The sequence below is a fragment of the Spea bombifrons genome, chromosome 5 (genome assembly GCF_027358695.1).
Source record: "Spea bombifrons isolate aSpeBom1 chromosome 5, aSpeBom1.2.pri, whole genome shotgun sequence".
Classification (NCBI taxonomy): domain Eukaryota; kingdom Metazoa; phylum Chordata; class Amphibia; order Anura; family Pelobatidae; genus Spea; species Spea bombifrons.
This window is the reverse complement of record NC_071091.1, coordinates 100,921,869-100,945,533: the sequence shown is the minus strand read 5'-3', so window position 1 is coordinate 100,945,533 and position 23,665 is coordinate 100,921,869. Positions and strand designations below refer to the sequence as shown.

Below are 23,665 nucleotides of genomic sequence, written 5' to 3'. Positions count from 1 at the left end.
TTAGGGCCCCTCCTTGCCCTGGGAGCTCAGGGAAACTTCCTCTTCCCACAATAGTTCACCTGATCTCAGGTTCTGGGGGGGGGGTTAATGCCCAGCACCTGATGCAGGCCCTATAGGAATCCGAGGCCGGATCATGCAGACCTCTAGCCTCTTGTATAAGCCGGCATGGAATTTCCACTGGAAGAGGGAATGGAGCATTGGCCTACCATGCTCTCCAATTGCTCCACCCAAGGGACCCATGTGCATGACTTTTATTTCAGCTGGGAATAAATTATAGGATTAGATTAGTGTCATTTTCTAGCTCCAATACCAAAATGTGCACATAGATTTAAATGCTGTAAAAAGCATTAGAACCCATGCAATGTGATCTCCAACATGCATTTTACATGAAAATAAGCCTTAAACGATATTTTAAGATTCCTTACCGTAATATATATTGTTTATACTTACTACCAAATTCCTCTAAAAAGTGAGGAAAACAACACTTCCTCAAACTGTATTATTTTTAACAAAACACCAACAACTGAATAAGAGACATTTAAGTTAACATTTACCCTCAAGATTGTAAACTTGCGAGCAGGGCTCTCTCCACATAATGTATCGGTTTGTCTTAATCTGTGAGTTCTAGTCTTGTCAGACCCCTTGAATATATGTATTGTATTCAGCGCTGCGTAAATCGTTGGTGCTATATAAATAAAATAATAATAATGTGATTCTACATCAGAGAAGAGGAATTTAGCTATTTATTCTATTTATTTCTTTCGCCTGGCTGACAATTGTGAGAGCAGTAGTTCCACATTAGTTAGGGCAGTACCTGCTGACTAAGGAAAACATATCAAAAAGAGCTTAAGCAGGCAAAAACCAAAACAGGTAATAGGTAAAGATATGAAATACTAAGATAGCCTGCAACACGATTTCTCATTCAATCATTGACTGCATTACAGAAAGTAGAACTTGTGGTACACACATAATTTCTTTAAAAAAAAAAAAAAAAAATGAAAGAAAGAAAGAAAAAAAAATTCTCGTCACAATCCAGACAACTTCCTGCTCTGGGGTCTATATAAAACCTAGTCGGGTTAAATTTTGAGGGAGGTCCTAGGAGCTGTTCAGTAGAGCATTGTGTGCTCCTGACTGTGTGGGGTTTTTGCTGACCACAATGTACAGGATCATTAGCTGCACGCTTTTCGTGGTGAGTACACGCTTTCTGTGGCTGGCTACTTTCTGTATAGCTTATCAACAAGCACTCAAAATGAAATGGTTTTGTTTTTTTAGGTGGATATGCTAACATCTTGAGTGCTTTCAATTGTTTTTTTTTGTTTTTTTTTTTTTTTAAATCATATTGCTTTACAATTGTCCAAAGAACCATAGCATTCAGCACTCCATCTGCTGACCCATCACTGTTGATCCTACTCTTCTGCTTGTAATATTTAAAAATAATAATAATAATAATAATAATAAATATGCTAACACTAATAGTTAGATATATTAACAGTCACTCTGTACAGCAGCTTGATGTCAAAGAACTATTATATCAATGGGATAAATAACATTGCATGGACTCATTCAGACTGCACTAATGTATTCTGGTAAACAATTCTGGTGTTTTTATGAAGGGAGCTCTATTTAGATTAAAATACTCACGGATTACGCTTGAATAAGTGAACTATTTATGCTGGAATTAGTAAACGTTGGAAAGAAGGATTGTTTGCTTCAATGTTACAAAACTGAAAATTTTGCTACAGAAAAGGTATAATCGACACAGTTTTTTTTAATGGTTTTAAAGGCTTTGCGAAAAATCAATAAAACTCTATTTAAAGTAACAATTTAACTAAGACTGGATTTCCCCTACTTCCCAGAAGTTCCCAACATAAAACATTAATGTAAAGCAAACACGCACAGGTTGATGTTTAAAGAGAAAATAAAGCTCTGTGGCTTATCGTCGTCGGGGTATATTGATCATATATGCCACAATTGTTGATTTTCGAAAATTGTTCAGATTTTTTTTTCATAAAGAAAGAACTGTTGTTCATGTGAATGTAACTAAACAACTTTTGGGAACGGATTAGAAAAAGCCATGTGGCATTTATTTGAGGCTCAAAACCTCAAGAAATGTTAGGTTAGTGCATCAATTTGAGCATTTTTGTGAATTGATCATTGATTCATGGATTAATCATCACCAATATATTCATCTCCAGTCCAGTGTTTGATATTTAGTATGGAAAGAAATCAGACCTGAAAATCTTTTTTTTTCTTTACCCTTTGTTTCTGAAGTTTGACAGAACAAGACTAAGATGGTCTATACATGAAAACAGACCACACACCGTGTTCCTGAACACAAAGCAGTCATTCCCTGATTCAGATACCATTTCCCTGCCCTTATGTGCTTATCAAAACCTTTAATTGTTATACAGAAGTTTTCTCTAAAGAACATGTGATTATAGCTTGAAGGGACAGTCCAATGTCCCTGACACTTCATCTAAATAACAAACAAAAGCACCTACCTGATGTAGCAGCTGCCCTCCTCGTCCTCCATGGTTCCTTGCCAGGAAAGTGTTCCCATTGAGATCAATGGGAGAGCTTTCCACATATAAGCACAGTGGTCTCATAAGACCCTCACATGCAGTGTTCTGACTGGAGGCGAGTATATCACCTGCAGAGAGATGGCTAAACATATATGCTGCATGGGAAATATATTTTGCAATAGAGGCCATCAGCGGGGGAATAAAGGCACCTCCATTTGTATTGGGGTATTGACTTTTTCTTTAGTTGGTTCAAGCTTTACTTTGGTAGATTGCTAAAAAAAAACTGATTTGAAAGGGTCAAACTGGGTCTTACTGTATATCGAACAGACCACAGAACATTTATTGTGCTGATATCGAAAGACTAAAAAAAAAGAGCCATGCATTCGCACACTAAGGGTAATTGTGGAGTTGGTAGAAGATTGATCCCCTGCCTGTTTAAATATTGGTTCCAGTAACCACCATGGCAGGCTTGCCTGTTTATATACACACATAGTTTTGTCTCAACAAAACCCAGGCTTTCCTCCAGAGACCTCTTCCTTTTCCCACTTTGAACATGTCACTATGGCACCGCAGGAACCCATGACCGCTGCCGGTCACCAGTGCCAGATAAATGTTGACAGCATTCGTGCGTTAATACATTGAGGGGAATTAAATGTATTCTGTGTTTCTAGTACATAGTACAGTCTCTGAGTAGAGCACATAATGAAGTAACCACTTTGGCCAGGCTTTTGACCACCAGCCTCTTTCATTTTTACTACCCTTTACACTATTAATGACCGGCAGGCACGTGTATTAAGATCAGCAGTAGTATCAGCAGTAATATATCCTGGCCTAGGTTGACTAGGGTGGCAGGTCCAGGTGAGCGGCAGTTCCCCTGCTACAAAACTGTGGGGGCAGCTCGCTCTCTTGGGCTATCAAGCCCCTCGGTGCCCGCTGAACAACAGGGCCCATTTACACAATGGAGCCTCCATAGACTGCTTTAAAGGGTCCTGCACGACAAGCCATTTTATATGACACAATATCATGGCACTATGTTTCTTAAATGGTGATACATGCCTTTTACTGCATTGAGGATGCTGATAGTGGAGGGGGTCAGGCTCAGGGACCGCCAAAGGTGAAAACAGCTATAATTCATCCAATTACCCAGCCCCTGAATGTGGAGCCCAAACAACCTCCACATTGCCTCTAGCAACTCTAGTACAAGGGTGGTGCATGTGGTGGGCCCTTAGATGGCGCTGCCTTTAAATATAATTATAGCAACACACAGGTAATGAGCGCTTGTCTCCGAGGGGGGCCTGCCTCCAGGACAGTGGAGTGTATGAGTGCAATGGCTGACCTACCAGATCTGTGTCCTCCACTCTGTCACACGGACAGATAACAGATTCCTTCTCACCAGACGTCAGAAATCTTATTTGCTCTTCTGCAATGGTCAGCATTCAGTGGACAGAGCACTCACTCTGCAGCCACAGGATGGAGGGCTTCTATATACCTATAGGGGTATATCTTACACATGAAGCACTTAAATAGAGCCAGGGCTTGCTTTTGGCCTGTCCTGGGTTCTGCCAGCCTGTGGGGATCATTCATTCTTGCTTCCTCTCACAAAACCCAGGGAAAGTCTAGCTGGGGTAGATGCTCACATGCCCTGTTTATGGGATGAACAACCAACTCCTCCATTTTGAGTTCTGGCAGATGGGCAACCCCATCATTAGCAGCAATAAAATATATGACAAAGTGGAGGGGTGCTACACATACATCTTAAAAATGTACACAAATTCATTGTGTTTTGATTTTATATTATTGGCCATTTTGTTTCATCTAGGACTCTTTTTAAAAGGACACTTTACCCCATTCCATACCCCCATATATTTGCAATGGTACGTGATATAGCCATTGCTAGTTAGCCAGCTCTTTTGGGTTTGAGGTGCCATCATATGCATCCATTGTTAAGGGCGCTTCTTGGGGCACCACTTCTTGGAGTGACCCTTTAGGCCAACATTTTACGTGACAGCTGTCTGAAATATAACTATTGTGTGAGCTTCAAAAGAAGATGCCTATTTTACAAACCATCAAGAAATATAAATAAATTTGGGCCTCACAGTCATCTAGAATGTATGCGGAAAGGATTTTTGTATTTTTGATGATAGATAAGAAGCATTCCATCCACCTTGTCTTCCTGGTTTTCCAGATGTAGATACTAAGATCTGAGTATCAGGTTCGGAGTTCACAATAACATGTAAAGGAAAATACGTCCATTCATCTTATTTGTACCACCAAAGGAAATTCAGAAAGGGAAATGCATGAGCTTTCAAATATGTTTAAATACTTATTGTAATGTTTTCGCTAAGAAACAAAAATACTAATAATGAAGGGTATTTATCACTATTAAAGTAATAGCCATGCTTATTTAGTAATGTTCCTGCTAGCAGCGTATATTGGTTTAATAACCTAGTGGCTGCTTCTTGACCTCAGATATGTTGCACTGCCCGCACTACTACAGATCCCAAAGCAAGGAGATGTGCTATGGAATATGGTTGTGCACCCCAAGTACTTAGCTCTAGGGATGAGACCAGACTTGAAAAATGTGCACTCAAAGTTTAAGGAACAGGCAAAAGGATTTCTTCTAAGGGTTCATGTAGATACTTTTTTGCAAGACTTTTTATTTATATAGGTCAGTAGTTTGGGATGGGAGAAACATCTACAGATTTCTCCATATACATCCCCTTCCAGACTATTATGCATGGAGGAGATGTGTTCGCCCATTTGATATACTTACCACCAGTCAGCTCCGGGGCTGGCCCAGCAAACATCATGGCGGGGTTGGAAGTGGGGCGCAACTCTCACAACCCTTTTTTCTAGTGGCGACCCAGAGAAAGGGAGCTTCACCTGGAATCTCCGGGCAAAACCCTGAGAGTTTCCAGGTATGCCAATTGGTCTTACGCATACAGTATATGTTAATGTCTATATCGTATAGGTTGTTCTACTAACCATGTCCTAAAAGAGGTCTCCCAATATTGTTGGTTACGCCAACAGTGAAGAAATACCCTCATCCTTCACCAAATGTGCATAGGGTTCCATTGTGTTTGTGGGCATGTGTAAAACAAGATAAACATACTTAGTACAAAAAGTACACTTGCATTATCGAAAGCAAAAAAAACCTAAAACAGGTATTTCCAAGTATGTTTCACATGCAGATAGATTACACTGTCCCTAATGTTATCACACAAAGGATAAACAGGTTTGGTTAGAATGCAATTGAGAAGCTAAGGAAGGCCAACGCATTTCAAACTGATAAGGGTAAAATCCCAGTTCTGAGCTTAAAATTGTCTATTCTAAATTATCGTTAATGTTGAAATGCTTTTGTTTTACAGTTCTTTCACGTCTCTGTTGCTGAAGATGGTTTATCTCGGAAATACAGCCATTACGACTATCCAACATCACAACATTTGCTCTGCGACCAGTGCCCTCCTGGAACCTACGTAAAACACGACTGTACCACAGAGGAGAAAACAGAGTGCTCGCCATGTCCCTTCAATCATTATGCTGATACGTGGAATTCTGATAAAGAATGCACGTTTTGTAGTACAGTGTGCAAGGAACTTCAATTTGAGAAGCAAGAATGCAACGGTACTCACAGCAGGGTCTGCGAGTGCACGGAAGGCCATTATTTGGAATTAGAATTTTGTTTACCTCATAGGAAATGTCCTCCTGGATTTTTCGTGTTAAAATCTGGTATGTCTATGGTTTAGATGTATAAGATGCATTTTCACATTATTTTATAAATGTAACGTATTCTGTGTATAACAAGTGAATATTGCAATATTGGGATTGGGGGGGGCTGCTAAAAAGATATAGGACTCTTGGCAGAATGTTTTAATCATGTTGATCCTTCCAAGCCATGTGAAGCTTGGGACTGCCCACCCTGTGAAATCACCCAGAGCCGGCCTTAGGCGTTCTGGCGCCCTGTGCGGACTACTCCTCTGGCGCCCCCCCTCACTACCCCCCCTCTCTGCCCCTTCAAACTACCCGCCCTCTCTGCCCCTTTAAACTACTCCCCCTCAAACTACCCCTCCCCTCTGCCCCTTCAAACTACCCCCCCCTCTGCCCCTTCAAACTACCCCCCCCGCCCCTTCAAACTACCCCCCCACTTACCTTGTTGCCGGAGTCCTGTGGTAAGAGCGGGAGGCATCCGTCTTCTTGCTCTGCCGGCATTTCATGTTGAGCGCCGGTATAGTCCGGCGCTCAACATGAGATGCTGGCACCGCGACGGAGTCACGGAGAGTAAGGGGCGCCGAGCGGTTGCCGAGAACTTCACGAGCAACCGCTCGGCGCCCCTGACCGGGACTTAGATTAAAGCATCGGTTTTTTTTTTTTAAACTTTATTTAACATCAATGATGTTAAATAAAGTTTAAAAAAAAAACAAAAAAAAAAAACGATGCTTTAATCTAAGTCCCGGTCAGGCGCCCCTGCAACCATGGCATCGCACACCCCTAAGGCCGGCCCTGAAATCACCCCAATATGGGGTCAAAGTTCAGCTCAAATATTCTGTCCAGGTCAGCACTGACGAAGGTACCCAGATACTTAAAATGTGATGTGTCACATAACTATGATTAAGAGTTTTACAATATTTATGTTACCTAAAATTATAGTATTGCATGTGTTTACGGACAATAACTGGTGACAGCATCTAGTTTTTTCTTGGAGTTTTTGTACGTTTGTTATTCAAAACAAAAGTAAGGGATTCCCAAATATTTGTGTACAGTTTGACACATACCATTCAGCTGCCCTGCCAATGTCCTAAGGAAATGACACCAAGTTGACCCGTGTTTTTATTTCTTTAAAGTGGTTACATGTTTTTGACAAAATGTTATTTTTTTTAAAAAACACCCAAACACTTTATTGCTATATATATGTACTTTGCGATGTTGTTTAAATATCCAAAATCTGTTTTTGAGTTGCTATGTAGTTTAGGGTTTTGTCGAATCTGTAATTACAGAAGGAAGAAGCTTGTTTTTTCTTTACTCTCTGAGGAGAACGTTGTTTGTGATAGTTTTCTGAAGTTGTTTAAGTTTACAACGGCAAATCTCCAGCAATAACTGCTGTTGGTGATAACCTCCAGACGATGTATATTTGTATGAAAAAAATACTGGTAGTAATTTCGGCAGAAAAGGAAGTCAGATCAGATCTTTTAAGGGTTTTTGTTCATTGTTTGTTGCGTTATGTGACAGGCGGGTGTGGGATATCACCAGGGGCGGGCTGGGCCGGGGGGCAATTGCCCCCCAGGCCGCCCGAAATATAATCTAAACGGCCGCTGGGTGCTGAAGCCGCCGGCCGGCACTACTTTAATACTTTATTTAAAGTAGCGCTATTGGGAGCAGCGTGAGGGGTGAAAGCTCCGCCCCCTCGCACTGACCTTTCACCCCTCACGCTGCTCCCATCACTATGCGGCCATCAGACTGCTGGAAATCGAATCTAAACGGCCACTGGGTGCTGATGCTGCCGGCCGGCGCTACTTTAATACTTTATTTATTTATTTTTAATATGGCAAGCCGATCCGGCATATTAAATAAATAAAAAAAAGGATTAAAGTAGCTCCGGCCGGTGGCATCAGCACCCAGCGGCCGTTTAGATAAGTTTTCCAGCAGTCTGATGGCCGCATAGTGATGGGAGCAGCGTGAGGGGTGAAAGGTGAGTGTGAGGGGGCGGAGCCACTTCACTTGACTTGCCCCCCAGGCCTTAGGCTGCCAGCCCTCCCCTGGATATCACTGACCTGCCCTGGAGATCTCTGGTTTTGGTCTGGAGTCTCCAGGAATTTCTGAACCTCCGGGGCAGTGTTTAGTCTCTGCACGGGTGGAGTGATATTTATCTCGAACCCTCCCCTGTTCCTACTTTTAAGGTTTGCCCCACTCTCAACTCAAGCTATCCCTGCCTCCCCAGCTGGATCCCCTCCTTCCAACCCCAGAAAACCATAGAATTGGACAACAGATAAGAACCATTCGCCCCATCTAGTCTGCTCATTTTCTTGATGTAAAAATCAGTCCATGGTCTCGGGACCTGATGCATGTTTTAATTCCTCAACCATGTTAACATCTACCACATGTGCTGGAAGCCTCTTACCTCTTAGTAAAACGTCTATATATTGTATCTAAACATCTCACCCCTTAGTTTTAGGCCACTTGTGCTAACATCTCCTTTCCTTTAAAGTAATACTTTTCTCACTTTATGTTTTTAAATGTTTCTATTACTCCCCCTCTCTCTATACATATTCAGATCCCACCAGTTTCCCTGATAATTTTTCTTCTACAAACTCCCTTGATTTGTCTTAAGTCTGGTTATTCCATGCATTCTAAGGTCAGGGTTCATGGGAAGGCAATGATGTCCTTCAAGTGGTTCTCCTAAAAGTATATTCCTAAATAACTCTCTAACCTGTCACCAACCTGGTACAACATTGCTAAAAAAAATGGAATGAGAAATATAGAACAATCAGCGCAAGCACAATCAGTTTGTTAGCCGTGGAACGCATAGTGATAATTGTATATGTATTTTTACTGGATGGCTGTAAGACATTAGTTCCATCTATACAGCGCAAACTGAAACAACTCTAGGGTCATTCACTAAATATTGAGTTGTGGTATGATGAAACATCTTACCTTGCATCACTGCATTAACTATACATTAGTATATTCTCAGCCTGGTGAGTTTATCCAGCAGTACTCACCAACTGTCTTGGATCCAAAAGAACTGTCTTGATTTGTCTTGAAAAAAAAGTTTTTCTGTGATTATTAGTCAAGGCGCAATTAGATTTGTCAGTGATTTTCGTATAGATCCCAGCAGAGGCAGTTCTAGGTATTTTAAGGGCCGTAATAGTACATACTAGGGGGTTTACATTCTGATAGGAAGGGTTTTTACACAAAGTAAAATTTATGGACATGATGATCAATTTTAAATATTGAGTCACTCTGCATTTTAGCCCAAATGGCAATCTGTGTTTCTAGAGCACATTATAAATAAACAGCAGCCTTTATAAGATCTGCAAAACAAGTTTTTATGCCAGGGAGGGCGTAGCATTTGGAAAATGTATCCCCGACGAGTAGTGTGCTGTGCCCACCAATCCCATGAGTAAAACAATAAAATGCGTATGAATAGTGTGCTTATAGGTTACTTTTCCTTCAATTTCTTGTTGCCACCTACTGTCCACAGCTAGTATTACATTTTCCCCCACTCCACCCCAGTCTTCAGGATCGCACGGAGTCCTGTCATACTGCCAAACTATCCCACTGATGGTCTGTTAGTCAGATGTTAGTCTGATTGTTATGTGTCTTTTACTTTTACACATGTTGCCACCGCTCTCTAGGACCAACTGCCCCCTTACATATGCCGCCATACTGATTTCTTCTAATTTGGCTTATTTGTCACATTAAAATGTTTCAGATCATCCAACTCATTTTTAATATAAGACAAAGATAACCCCATTAAACACCAAATGCAGCTTTTAAATTATCACTTCATTTGTTGAAGATATTGAAGAGTTGATCAAAACCTGTATCACCCATATGAAAAAGTAATTGCCCCCCCTAAACCCCTAAACTTCTTGTGCCACACTTGGTATCAAGTTTGTGTCTTTTACTTTGCTGTGGAGGAATTTTAGTCCATTCTTCTTGGCAGAATTGTCTTAATTCAGCCACATTGGAGGGTTTTCGAACTTCTACCTTCTTACGGTCATGCCACAGCATCTAAATCAGATTCAAGTCAGGACCTTGACTAGGCCACTCCAGAACCTTCAGTTTGGTTCTTTTGAGCTACTCAGAGGTGGACTTGCTTGTGTTTTGGATCATTGTCTTTCTGCATAACCTAACTAACCTAACTGTGCTTGGGCTTTAGGCCACAAACTGATGGTCGGACATTCTGCTTCAGGATTTTCTGGTAGAGAGCAGGACGCAGGATTCATGATTGGATCAATTATGGAAAATTTTCCAAGTCCTGAAGCAACAAAGCAGCCCCACACCATCACACTACCACCACCATGTTTGACTGTTGGGCTGATGTACTTATTGTGGAATGCTATGTTAGCTTTACGTCAGATGTAACGTACCCATGTCTGTCTCATGAGTCCACAAAATATTATCCCAAAATTCTTTGGGGTCATCAAAATGTTTTTGGCGAATGTGAGACGAGCCTTTGTCTTCTTTTTGGCCAGCAGTGGTTTTCGCCTTGTGACTCCCATGGATGCCATTCTTGCAAAGTCTATTTCTTATTGTGGAATCATGAACATTGACCTTAACTGAGGCTAGCGAGGCCTGCAGCTCTTTATACGTTAGTCTGAGTTTGTTTGTGATCTCCTGTGCTGCTTTTTGAGACCTTTATGTCTACCTCACTTGGCAAGACTGGTTCTATTTACTTGATGTTTAGATCATGCCTGGGTGTGTCTAGTGATATTGAACCCAATTATTATTTAAATCTGGTTAATTGGTTGATTTAAGTGGGCACTTCACATAGGGACAGGTAGCTTTTTTCTTCTAAACCGCATTGTGTGTTAACTCTGGCTATCTCTGTCTATTATTTAAATTAATTTGACGATCTGAAACATTTAAGCGTGAGAAGTATGCAAAAAATAGAATAAATTGGCCAATACTTTTTTTATAGCAAGGCAACATGATAGAACACTCTGTTGGACATAAACATCACCTAATGGACACTTAACTTAATTTGATGTTACAGAGGAGTAATCATACTCAAAAAAGTAAGGGAATCTTTGCAGAACATGTTGAATTTAAATACATGGTAATACTAATTTATAATTGCCCTTTTTTATGTATAGGGGGTATATATTGATGTCAAATATAAAGACACACAAATATAGTAGAAGTCCTTGCTAGCAAGAGGTTACTGTCTGAAAAGTGTTTACCAGTAGAGGTGAGGAATTTACAATGAAAAGCTATGAGCCTCGAGGACAGCTAACAAAGTGGGTTATGGGATGTATCAAGAAAGATATATCTATTTTGTAATTAACACCCAGGCTATTCTGTATTTTATGACGATATCATGAAACATAATTTAATTCTGCGTTTTTTTCCTGTTCTACTAGCAATGTCACTCTGATATATTTTTCTCTAGGGACACCGGACAGTGACACAGTTTGTGGTGAATGTCCCAAAGGAACGTTTTCTAATGTAACTTCAGCAAATGCTGCTTGCCAGAAACAGACAGACTGCAAGAAGCTTGGTCTTAAAATGATTAACAAGAAACACTCTAAGCAAGATGCAGAATGTGAGGAACACACGCAAGAATCCACATATCACTGTGAAATAGGTAAGCGTCGCTTGGTTCTCAGTTCTTGGCAAGTTCTAAATTCAGGTTTCTAAAAGGCGAACAGTTTCCTACTTTCATATTATACAGCGGTTCTTTCAGGTTAGAAGCCGGCCAGAACATAACCTGTAATTCCCCTGTTCCTCTCCTATAACTATGGGCATGAAGCAGAAGAAGCATTGCTATTCAACACAATGTTTAATTTCATGGAATGTACAGTTAATCTAAAAAAATCCTACAATAAAATCAAATAACTGATGATAGGGCTTTAAAATATTCCTATACATTAGAAGTAATCTGGACCAGTAGCAAACAAACTTTTTAAAGCAGATTATTTAAAAGACTAGTCATGTATATATATAGAGAGAGAACACAGCGAGCCGTGTGACGTTAGCTCTTCTAGAGGATCAGTAAATATCAATATTATTGTTACTCAGGTAAAACCATTACATAAGTTATGGTGGGTAAAGGTGATGGAAAACCCTTCCACTAAAATTTAGGGGTAAGTAGAAGTATTATGAAACACTCATCTACAGACACCAGACAAGCCGGAAGGCTTGTTCTTCCCTCAGAAATCTCATGGTGCTGCCACAACCACAAGGGATTCTGGGTAGGCGCATGCAAATAAGGTCAACAATAATCACCTATTGCCTCTATATCCACTTTAATCCACCATGAGATTCCTTGGCTCACTGTCACTTGTAAAAATCTTGACATAATTGTCTGCTTTAGGGACATTATGTTTATAGAATTTATTTAAACACAATTTTTGTTTTAATGTGTATTTGTCATCTTCTCAGCAAAAAAAAAATCAAAGCACCTGTGGTCTGTATTTTTCACTTCTCACTTGTGTTTAGTTGGGTTTGAGTCTACATATAATATTTATCATTAATCTTTACAATTTTGGTTTGTTGACCTGTGAAATCCTTTAAAACCTGTGTACTTTCTCTTCTCAGACGTTACACTTTGTGAAGAAGCTTTGTTTCGGTCGGCTGCTGACCGTCCTGGGAAATGGCTAAGCATTCTAGCCGAGTGGTTGCCTTGCACTAGGGTGACAATGAAACAAATAGAATGCATTAAACAACTTTATGAACCTCAAGATCATGCTTTTTACCTGTTTAAATTATGGAAGGATCAGAACATGGGACATTTTTCTTCCAAGCAGCTATTTCCAGGTTGGAGCCCTCCTATTATTTTATTTAAACATTTAGACTTAAAAGGGAACCGCTGTCATCACTTTTTAGCATATAAAGCTAGAGATAACAAGTGACCCGATTGACAAATGTTTAAAAGGCCAAGGCTATTGCGGGGTGGATAGTCTGATTGTCTTTGTGGTGAGATGGTTTTAGCAGTGTTCTGACAGCAGAAGCCATATGTTATGTTATGTTATATACTACTTATTATGTTCTGTCTACCCATTATACAGCGCTACTGGATTTGATGGCGCTATATAAAACAATAAATAATAATAATAATATACCTGCCGCCTTGCTGTCAGACATAATGTAACAGCACCAGCAGACAGCCTACCCTCCCAGCAGACTGGATACAAAACCAATCTTATTTAATAAACTCTCTATTTTTCTAGTTTAAGGCATTTACTTCAGGGAAGCTGAGCTCTTTGATTGTGTCGAAGCCAGCACTAGTCAATCAATTTCCTATGCCAGAAACATAAAAGTAAATTCTAATATACATGAGCAGGGCCCTCCTCACCTGTTGTTTCTGTAATTCAAATAGTTATGGTATATACTAATTGTTATGTCCTGTCTAGCCATTTTACAGCGCTACGGAATATGATGGTGCTATAAAAAACAATAAATAATAATAATAAAAAATACTAATAAATAATTCACAAGTCAGACCTGTGTCATTGGCAGCTCCTTCTGGGCATCACATAAGGATGTAGTGGTGGGGAACCATGTGATTAACCACCAGTGCCTTGGTTCCCCAGCAGTATCTGATGCCCAGGGAGAGGAGCCCATGCCACACCACCTTCCCTGCTTTCCCACGTGACATTGACAAAATACATTAGTCACAATTGCTCTGAAATTATTAGCCCTGCGTCACAATGCTACAAGTCTACTGTATTCCTTGGTAGTTAGTTCCCAAGCACTAGAGAAATAGCATTAGTTATACTAAAATAAAACATATGGGCCTTAAAAATCCATATGTCCATGCTTGCTGTTAAAATTAGCCGGGACAGTCTGGAGTTTTGAGTTCCCAAGGCATATGTATGTATATATCCACAGTACACATGGTATAGCCAATGGAACCATGCGATGTTTGCAATTCACAAAAAATATATACTAATTGTTTTATTTGATTTTTAATATCCATTAGGGCTTGCTGTTGTTGTTTTTACAGATTTTGCAGACTCATGTAGTTGTCTGTATTCTCTTCTAGGTATACAAATGTGCGAAAACAGAGTTCTAAAACACATCGGGAACTTCAATTTCACTGTTAAGGACCTGGTGAACTTAACGCAAAGCTTACCTGGAAAGAAACTGGAAAAAGAAGATGTGGAAAACATTCTCAAAACGTGTGAGCGACCCAAACAAATCTTAAAACTCTTTAACCTATGGAGAATAAAAAATGACGGGAACACCTTAAAGGACCTTAACCTATTGAAAACAAGCCAACTGCAGAAAATATTACGCAGACGGGTAAAGAGACTGAAAACGTTTCTGAACAGTGACTCAATGTACCGGGCATTCCAGAAAATTATTTTAGAAATTATTAGTAATAAAAAAAAGAAAACAACAAAAAGCTTATATTAACCCCTAAATGCCAGAGATGTGGGCAACACAATGCTACATAAAATGCCTGGTGTGCCCCTAGTTTTTAAACGGGAATACTGGAAATACAACTCAGCTATCTAGGAAATAATCATAATTTATATATATATATATAAAATGACATTAATAAAATACATTTTAAAGGAGGCTTTCACATCTGATATAGAAGGATGAGTGAACCTAGCACTCAGATCCATCTATCATTTGGGTTATTATGTTTATTTAATGTTACATTTGTATATTATTTCATGTTCTTTTATTTCATAGCCAGGCATATCCAGGGCATTTAATACATCGCCCTTGATTTCCCATGACCCCCCCCCCTAGTGTTTAAACCTCCATTGTGTTAGCTGATTCTGCATATGAATCTTGTGCTAGATGGCAGCTTTCGGAGTAGGAAATAAATTATGATTGTATGCTGTATATAGGTGCAAGAACTAGGAATGGGAATAACGTGGAACGTGACAGGTCCTCTTAAAGTCTAAGTAAGTCCTCTGTCAGGGAAGTAATTGAAGGACTGTCATGTTCCTATAACATGTATTATTGCTTTTTAAAAATGTCTGAAATTGCCAATAGAATCTGGACAATGGGTTCTTAAACAAACTCTCTTTTGAAGCAGCCCTCTTTTAACTGGTCCACCGCAGGACTGGTGAGATTATTATGCTATTGATATTGAACCAAAGCGTAAGATTAGTTCTGGTTTTCCACCAGAATTAAATTAATATAATTTTGTTATTTTTTGTTGTTAAAGAATATGGAGCAAATGTAACGATAGTTGGCCAAGATGTCTTAAAATGTTTCCATCATTGTCTTTTTTTACAGAAAGACAAAACAAAACTGTTATTTTTTGTAATTCCTTTTTTACTTTAAAATGTTTCCATTTGGTTATCTGATGTTGCTTCTTGATGTTGCTGTTTATTGTGACAGATGCACAATTCCACGTGTACATTACTTGCAGTGTTTAAGCTAACAATATCTTATTTGCGTACCTCAACATTTTTACACTGGACTTGTATGATTTGCGGCACCGTATTTACAATGCCAAGGAGTAATGGTAATGGCAGTATTTAAATTCCACTATTTAAGGATTTCATTGGGCTGCTGTTCATACAATGTCTACTTTAATAAGCTTATTACAATTAAATCACGCTGATCTATTTATTTAATGATCCCGAGCGTATAATCCTCAGTATTTCCCCAAATAAAGTAATAACACATGTTGGCTTTAAATGTAAAAAAAGCATTTTATATGGTATATTTACACAAGCAAATGTAGAAAGTTTTTTTTATATCGTATATCATTTACAATAGTAACAGTAGTGTGGAGTAGATGTGATTTGATGGTGAGACTGCACAGAATAGTAATACGAACGTGCCAGACAATGTTACATGAGATAGAGTGTATTAGTTACTGTATACAGAGACAGTCGCAAATGGAATATCTTTTCTATTGTCTGACACATTGTGTTCTATTTTAGTGACCTTAGCTCTCAAAAAGTGTATTTCTCTTTCTCCTTCTCTTTTCTTTTTTTCTATATATATTTTACTTTCTCTCTCTCTCCAACTTTTCCCGACAGACTAATGTGCTTGGAAGGGATTTGAGTTCTTTAAATATGCTGTCCCACTTAGACGTAACACAATTTCATTAGATAGTATGCCAAGAAGTAGTTTTACTTTTTTTAAAAACGCTTGTTCAGTTTATATGGCAATAACCTATCAATGTCTGTTTTTTATGTCACATGACAATGCAGTGCTTCCAAGATTAAAGAAGGAAGGAAATCCTTTTTTTATTATAGTATTATTTATAAGAATGGTTTGTTCATACTAAAGTACTCATGATGATTTTAATGCTGTATTTATCTATAAACAAAGTTATATTCAGCAGGGTGGAACAGTACTTTAATATCATTATTTAATCATCTGAAACATTTAATAATGCACTGACATGTAATAGGATACATACTTGCCCTTTAGTTTAAAGAAGTGATCCTATTATAAAGAGTATTTGCTTTTCTTAATATTACTGGTGTGTGACATTTTGTATTATTATTTATTAAATCATTATTTTAACATATTTTTGTATCATTTTCTGTCATATTCAACAGTTTTGACTCACAACACTAAGATGAAAAATGAAAAGGTAGTCTCATGAGAAACAAATATTTTTTTCACACATATTATAATACAGCGTGTGTATAACCTAAAAGAAGAGAGTTTTATTTTGTAATAATAAAACACCTTTCTGTAGACCTGGAGGTCACCACTGTATGTGGTCATGTGATATTTTGGTATATGTGTTAGCATGAGTTCATCAGTGTAAGTGTAATATATGTAAAAGTGTTAGAATGAGTGTTTACGTATAAGTATGTGTTAGAAGGAGTGTGTGTTAGCAAGGATGTGTATGTGTATGTGTGTGTGGTTGCATGAATGTATTTGTGTACAGGTCTGTTAGAATGAGTGTGTATGTTTTTGTGCAAGAGTGTGTATGTTGTGGGGAAAGCTGATGGGGCCAGAATGTGACAGCCCTCCTGTGGGAGCTACTCTTGTTTGTAGCTTACAATTTAAAACAGTTCCATCAAACATTTTTAATTGCATGCCAATTAAACTATAATGATTTAGTAAGAACTGAAGCTGAACGGGTCCACTTTTTTTCTTTTTAGTTCACATTAAACCAACGTTATCCATTTTTTTATGTAGACAACATCTACATCTAATTTAAGAAGTTCTGATATACTGTCTAGATAAATGTCTAATCCGCAAAAAAAACTTCGGTCTTAATGAAATTTAAACGGCAGCCTGAGATCCTAAGATTATCTTCCCATTCTTTTAAAGGTTTTTTTTTTAATGAAATTTGTTCTCATGAGGATGTCTGGCTGGCAAGAACATTTCTTTCAGGGATTTTTTTAAAATCTATTTGACTTCCTGTATTGTTCTGGGGAAGTCCAGTACTTGTCCTTGATCTAATTGAGGTCAATTTGATTTGAACTAATAACATTATAATGTAGAACATTATAAGAGGAAGAGAACAATTACATTATTTTCTGTTCCAGATGATATACTGCCAAAGCAGCACAAGACAAACTAGCTGAAACTATAGACAGGCGAAATCTGAATACGATATTCGCTCCGACTGCTTTGTCTGTTCCATGTTTGCTTAAATGCCCTCACTGTGTTAAGAAACAAGTGCTGGTCAATGCACTGGTCAGTTTTACAACTAGGGTAAGTTTGTAGCTGGCCCCCATATTGTATATATATTAAGTTCGCTGCTACCTGGATATACATTTATTTTGCTGATTTGTACATTTCCAGAGAAAATAAAGTGGTCCAATGTAAAAACATTCCTAAAAGTATTTATTATGGGCTGATTTTTTTATTTTTTTATTTTTTTTAAGTATTTTAGGTAACCGATACATTCATGTATTCTCTTGTAGGGTGTTTTATGAATAAACTATTTAAAATGTGATGTTTGTTCAATGGTGCGAAAAAAAATGAGAAAAAAACTTTTGGTCTTTCCAAAAACACTGCAGAAAGTGGCATTTTCTTTACAGTGGAAACTGCTGTTAAGAATAGTGTCTCTGTAGACCTCGGTAATCGTTAAGGAAAGAGGAGAAATAGTGAGTTTTTTGCCTTAACTCCCGCAGAAACTAATTTTCACTTTTCATCAAACTATCATAATAAGTCATATTTGACTCATCCTTCATCTATTCACAGGAATAACACATTTAATGACTTGGGAAAAGTTGCAGCTGACAGCAAAAGATACATCTCTCTAAGTAGCGGAGTAATGTAATATTGTCTTGGGGTTTATTGTTTAATGCTTCATTAATCCCCCTCTCCCTTTTATTTCCACATCAAAGTCCAAAATGCAGTGTAAACAGAAAAAGAAGTATTACTCACTTTCATTTTTTAACACCAACCAAATAAAAACATAGCCAATTTAATTAACCTTGTCCGAAATTTTAGTTGGAGTTAAGAAAAACATTTAAAAAACATCAGGTCGACAAATTCAACACCCCTCTGTGTGGCAGATAAACCACGGTCCTTAAAATTAATGAACGGTTCACACCTCAAGCCGGTACAATAATATGAATTCCCCTAGACTGCAGCCATTGGGCATCCTGATCCTGTCCTTCCAGCGGCTGCTAGCTACAATTGGTTCTATTCGTTTATATATTCTAATAAAATATGTTGGGGTCCCCAATGTTATGTGTTTCCCCCTTCTCCATCCCATGCCCTGTGCGTAATTGGAAAGACAACAAGAAGGAAATAAAACTACGGAATCTGAGTGTGTCAATCCAATGTTTGTAAGCATTTAATTCACATTCACGTGGCACAGAACACACCGCGGCAGAACAAGATCAACCGTTTGACGCGTTTCGCACTTCTTGGTCGAAAGTTTGGTTACGACATTGCAAGACATTCCTTATATTGTAATAAAATGTGATTAACTAATTATAAACCCTCCAACATTTAACACATGCAATTGGAGGTTAATACAACAGGCATAGGTCTATTCATGTCTATGATGATGTGGAAGAGTCATCCAAAAATGAAGGGACAAACCAGTGATGTATTTAAAGAGTATGCCAGTATATGATATAATAGACCAGTGCTCTGCCTTTACATAAACACATGCTACGGCGGTAAGACGGGAGGTAAGATGGGAGGTAAAATTACCAGAAAGTGTTTTAGATGATGTACAGTGGAGCCAATTGCTCATTGGGAATCTTCTGAACTTTGGCGCCACCTCCCCTAATTTTTAAAAAGATATTTTAGTTACCAGCATGTTTCACTAGACTCAGGCCTAGCCAGCTTTTATATAAATTGAATATATAATATAGTGAAATATGCCTGCCCCCGCCCAGGTTGGTGACCTTACTTGATCTGGCTCTCACTCTAACACCATACACTAAAACATATACTCACTCTAATATCATACACTAACAAATGTATACTCACTCCAACATTGTACCCTAACAGCAATATGCTTACTCTCTCTTCCCTTGCCATACAGTAACATACATACACAAGCAATACGCTTACAGACTCACTCTCCCCCTCACAGCTCTCCCCTCTTTCTCTCTCCCCTTCTCCTCCCAGTTCTGCTTAGACAGGGGCTGGCAGGCAAATGATTCTCCAGTCGCTTTCCTAAAGGTTACAGATACTTTGGCCATCTAGCTGCACCACACACTAAAAGAAATTAAATAAAAGGGGAAAAAAATCAGCAACACTTGAGTGAAATCACAAGACTGTGCCACTTTAGACAGACTTCTAGTGCTTCAAGTGGCGGTCATGAATAAAGTGGCTCTTTACAGCACCCTGTGACCAGGATTCTCCCCGGGAGGGAGTTTCCCACAGTTCTATTTTTTCATGCTTCATCGAGCAGCAGGGAGAATGTCAGGCTTTAAAGTCCTACACTCTAGGTACAAACAGCAAGAGGAGATCTCTTCTCCCACCTTGGAAGACCACTTCTGACAGATGGAATGCTAGGAGGACCATTCTTACGCAACTTTCTTTGGTCTACAGTATGTCCATAGGGTTACAGATCTATGGGAGAAAAATTTGCTTCAAACAAATAATTTAGGTGGTGCTGCATTTAGTCAAACATTATAATATGGTTGGAAGGATGTTAACGTGCAAGTTTGCAGCCTTCCTTAAACATGGGAATATTTTTTTTGAAGGACCAAAGGCAAGGGGATAGACCAGAGGAGGGCATTCAAGAGGATAGGGGTAAGAGGGAGACCAGCTAAGACAGAGTTACAATAACTGAGGCAGGAGATAATGTGGGCATGAACAAGAGCCTTAGTGGAATCTTGTATTAGGAAGGGATAAATGCAGGTAATATTTTTAAGATGGAAACATAGTTACATAGTACATAAATGGAAGTTTATCTAAACAGAATGGATGTTAGGGGTGAATGAAATGACGGAGCCAAGGGTGAAACCAAGGCAGTGAGCGTGAGATATCATCAGAAAGATAGGATGTGAACCAGGAGAGAGCAGTGCCACAGTGACCAAGATCTTGAAGAGTTTGAGGGAAAAGAGTGGTCCATAGTGTCAAAAGCAGCAGAAGGGTCCAGTAGGAGTAGTGGCCCTTGGATTTAGTAGGTTACTAGTACTAACTTTAGTAACCTTGGTCTCAGTAGAATGTCAAGACTGGAATCCAGATTGAAGAGTGTCAAGTAAAAAAGTTGGAGTAGTTGGTTGGGTGTATACAATTATTTTAAGAAGCTTGTATCGAGAGGAACTAGATAGATGGGACGGTAGTTGGACAGATAGGGTGGGTCCAGTAGGGGCTTTCACAAGATTGGAGTTATGGTAGCATTTTTGAAGGAGGATGGGGCAGATCCAGTAGCAAAGGGAGAGATTGAAGAGTCTGAGAGAAGGCAAGGGCAAGAGGGGCACTGTGCAGATACTTCACATCTTATAGTTTCAATAACAATAATAATTTATTATTAAAGTATGTGTCAAAGTCACAGGTAGTAAGATTCGTGGAAGATACAGATGTGATAAGGCAAGGAATGGAATTGAAAGTATTGACAAGGCGTTTAGGGTTATGAGACAGGGAAGAGATAAAGTAGGTTTCCTTAACAAGGGTGAGTGCAGAGAAGTAGGGGCATAACATTAATGTATAGTGCAGAAATTCATACATAGAATGAGACTTCCATCAGCACTTCCACGTTCAGCAGTGGTGGAAAAACTTTGAAGGTGTCAGATAAGTGTTAGTAGTTGGGTGTAAATCCTCAAAAGCAGATGTGAGAGTGGATAGAGAGAGGTCAGGGCATAACATGTTTGAGATGGGAGAGAGGAGAGGGAGATAATCAGTTGAAAATATCTGAAGATAATATTTTAAGCAAATAAACATTAGCAACTCAATTTAATCTTTGTGCTTAATCACAGAACATTTTTAAAATTCCTTTTATTTCTTATGGCAACACACCCGTGTTTTTTTAGATTTACATAATCAACCCCTTATACAGGAAGCCTATTTTACACTTTTGCTGGCAAAAATAATGCCAAAGGTATGTATAATACTCACCCACTCAATAAAAATATCGCATAAGATCAGGAAACCACCTTAGATTTTTGAATAATTTTTACAGATATTTGTGTAATGCTATTATCAGTACATTTCCTAACCTCATTGAGGAACCAAGAATTTATGCTTCATATCATTGGTGAAAAATGTTAAAAGTCTAGCGATAAGCTACGGCGCTCGAACGAATAATCATGTTTCTAAACTCAATTAAATAACATTAACATGGGTTTGTTTTGTTGAATTCTTCATCAAAGGATCTTTTACCTTAAACTGGAAAAAATACTGTAAGTAAAATATGTTTATGTGCATAAAAGTATAAATTTATCTTGGTGAATGGAAAACGACAACTGTTTCAGCAGCAGTGTCTAGAGAGTTTGATTTTTGTTCCAGCGGTAAGAAACTGACCTTTTCTACTTTTGACACACAATGAACTTATCTATATTGAGGAAATGACAGAAAATAAAGCAAAAGGTTGAGATTAGTCACTCAGATGCAAATATCTCCATACAGATTGAGATGTTTTACAGGAAACCATGAAGCCTGTCACATGATATAATAGTACAAATATGATTAAACACTAACAAATATATGTTCTTTCCCATCTTTTCCCCATATATATACCAAACCAAATAGTGACGTGCACACAAAAGCCCCTGGATGTCTAAGCAAGCAATATTTCACATGTTAGGCACCAATAAGAAGGGGTCAAATTGTTCTAAAAGAACAAAATATAAGTAGATACACATTTACACATGTATGGCACCCCCATTGCACCCCTGACTCCATAGAGCTATTACAATAGGGGAGAGTGAATAATAATTATAGCGATGGGTAAAGCAATCGTCCTGGTGTTGCGCACACAGAGAATTGGGAATACATTCCATTCGTAGCATCACTTAGTACAATGTCAAGATCTTCAATACATGTAGTACATTGAGAACAATAAGGGAAAATGCATAGAGTGGGCCCCGGATACACAGCATCAAAGAAGGGGCCGCATGATCAGGCCTGGATCATGCTAGGGGGGCATGATCACCTCATGGCTAGTTTGCCATAGGTCAAGGGTTTATGGTGGGGGTGGGGTTAAGGGTCTTTAAATGGGGCTGCTTTTTCTCTGATCCTCTACCATTTTCTTTACAACAGGAAGGAGAGGCAGAGAGAAGCGTTTCCCTCCCACCCTCCCTGTGTTTCTTCTGATGGTTCTTTGGTGTGGCGGGGAACTGAGGTTCCCGTCAGGTTTTATGGTTGGTTTATTCATGGTACGAGGTGAAATTGTCGCGGTTTTCATCTGAGGTATGGAATCCGTGGTTATTGAGAGTTATGGTGGGCCTTTTTTCCACGGGCAGGGTCCCATGAGAAAGGGAGGGCCTTCGTTTACACCACGAGCTAGTGCAGCTTTACGGCTCGTGGTTGGTGTACGCGGCAACATGTTTGTGTGAGTTACCTGTGATGAGGTATCGATGTTAAGTCACTTAGTTGTCGCACGGTCGGTGGTTGTAACCTCCTTGATTCTAAAGGGTACAATCTGGCGGTTCGTACATTAAGATTGGAGGTTACACAAGTTTAAGGAAATGTATGTTTTAAAAGTTTGAATAAAGTTTTACGTGTCACAGTACTTTCCATAAATAAAACTGTGGCCTTTCAAAATCCAATTGGTGTTTGTCGTTATTTATTGAACCTATACTCTCAACATGACCCACAAATGTATCTAGTGCCTTGATCATGTGATCCTGCTACTTAATTCATAACATGTTTAATATTAAACTGAGTGGACTTTTGTCTGGAAGGGAAGCAACCCACAGCCCCTGTGTGTCACAGCGCTCTACTCCTCCGTGGTGCGGGTATCCCGCATGTGAGGGCAACTCTCAGGCCAGGGAACTCAAATCAGTTTCAAACAAAAAAGAATGGCACAGGAAGGAATGAAATGTAAAAAAAATATATATATATAACATCTTAAAATCAGCAATATCCACTTTCCAGTGTTCGCAATCGCTCCTCGACAAAAG

At 38.9% G+C, this 23,665-nt stretch overlaps 1 protein-coding gene across 1 annotated transcript; it reads left to right on the top strand.

Annotated features, from left to right (window-relative positions):
• Nucleotides 1–1,101: 1,101 nt before the first annotated feature.
• Nucleotides 1,102–14,626, top strand: TNFRSF11B (TNF receptor superfamily member 11b). Its single transcript, XM_053467031.1, has 5 exons — nucleotides 1,102–1,189; nucleotides 5,891–6,251; nucleotides 11,635–11,829; nucleotides 12,783–13,001; nucleotides 14,230–14,626. Exons 1-5 carry the CDS (start codon nucleotides 1,157–1,159, stop codon nucleotides 14,601–14,603), a joined length of 1,182 nt encoding a protein of 393 aa, XP_053323006.1. The 5' UTR covers nucleotides 1,102–1,156; the 3' UTR covers nucleotides 14,604–14,626.
• The last annotated feature ends 9,039 nt before the right edge of the window (nucleotides 14,627–23,665 follow it).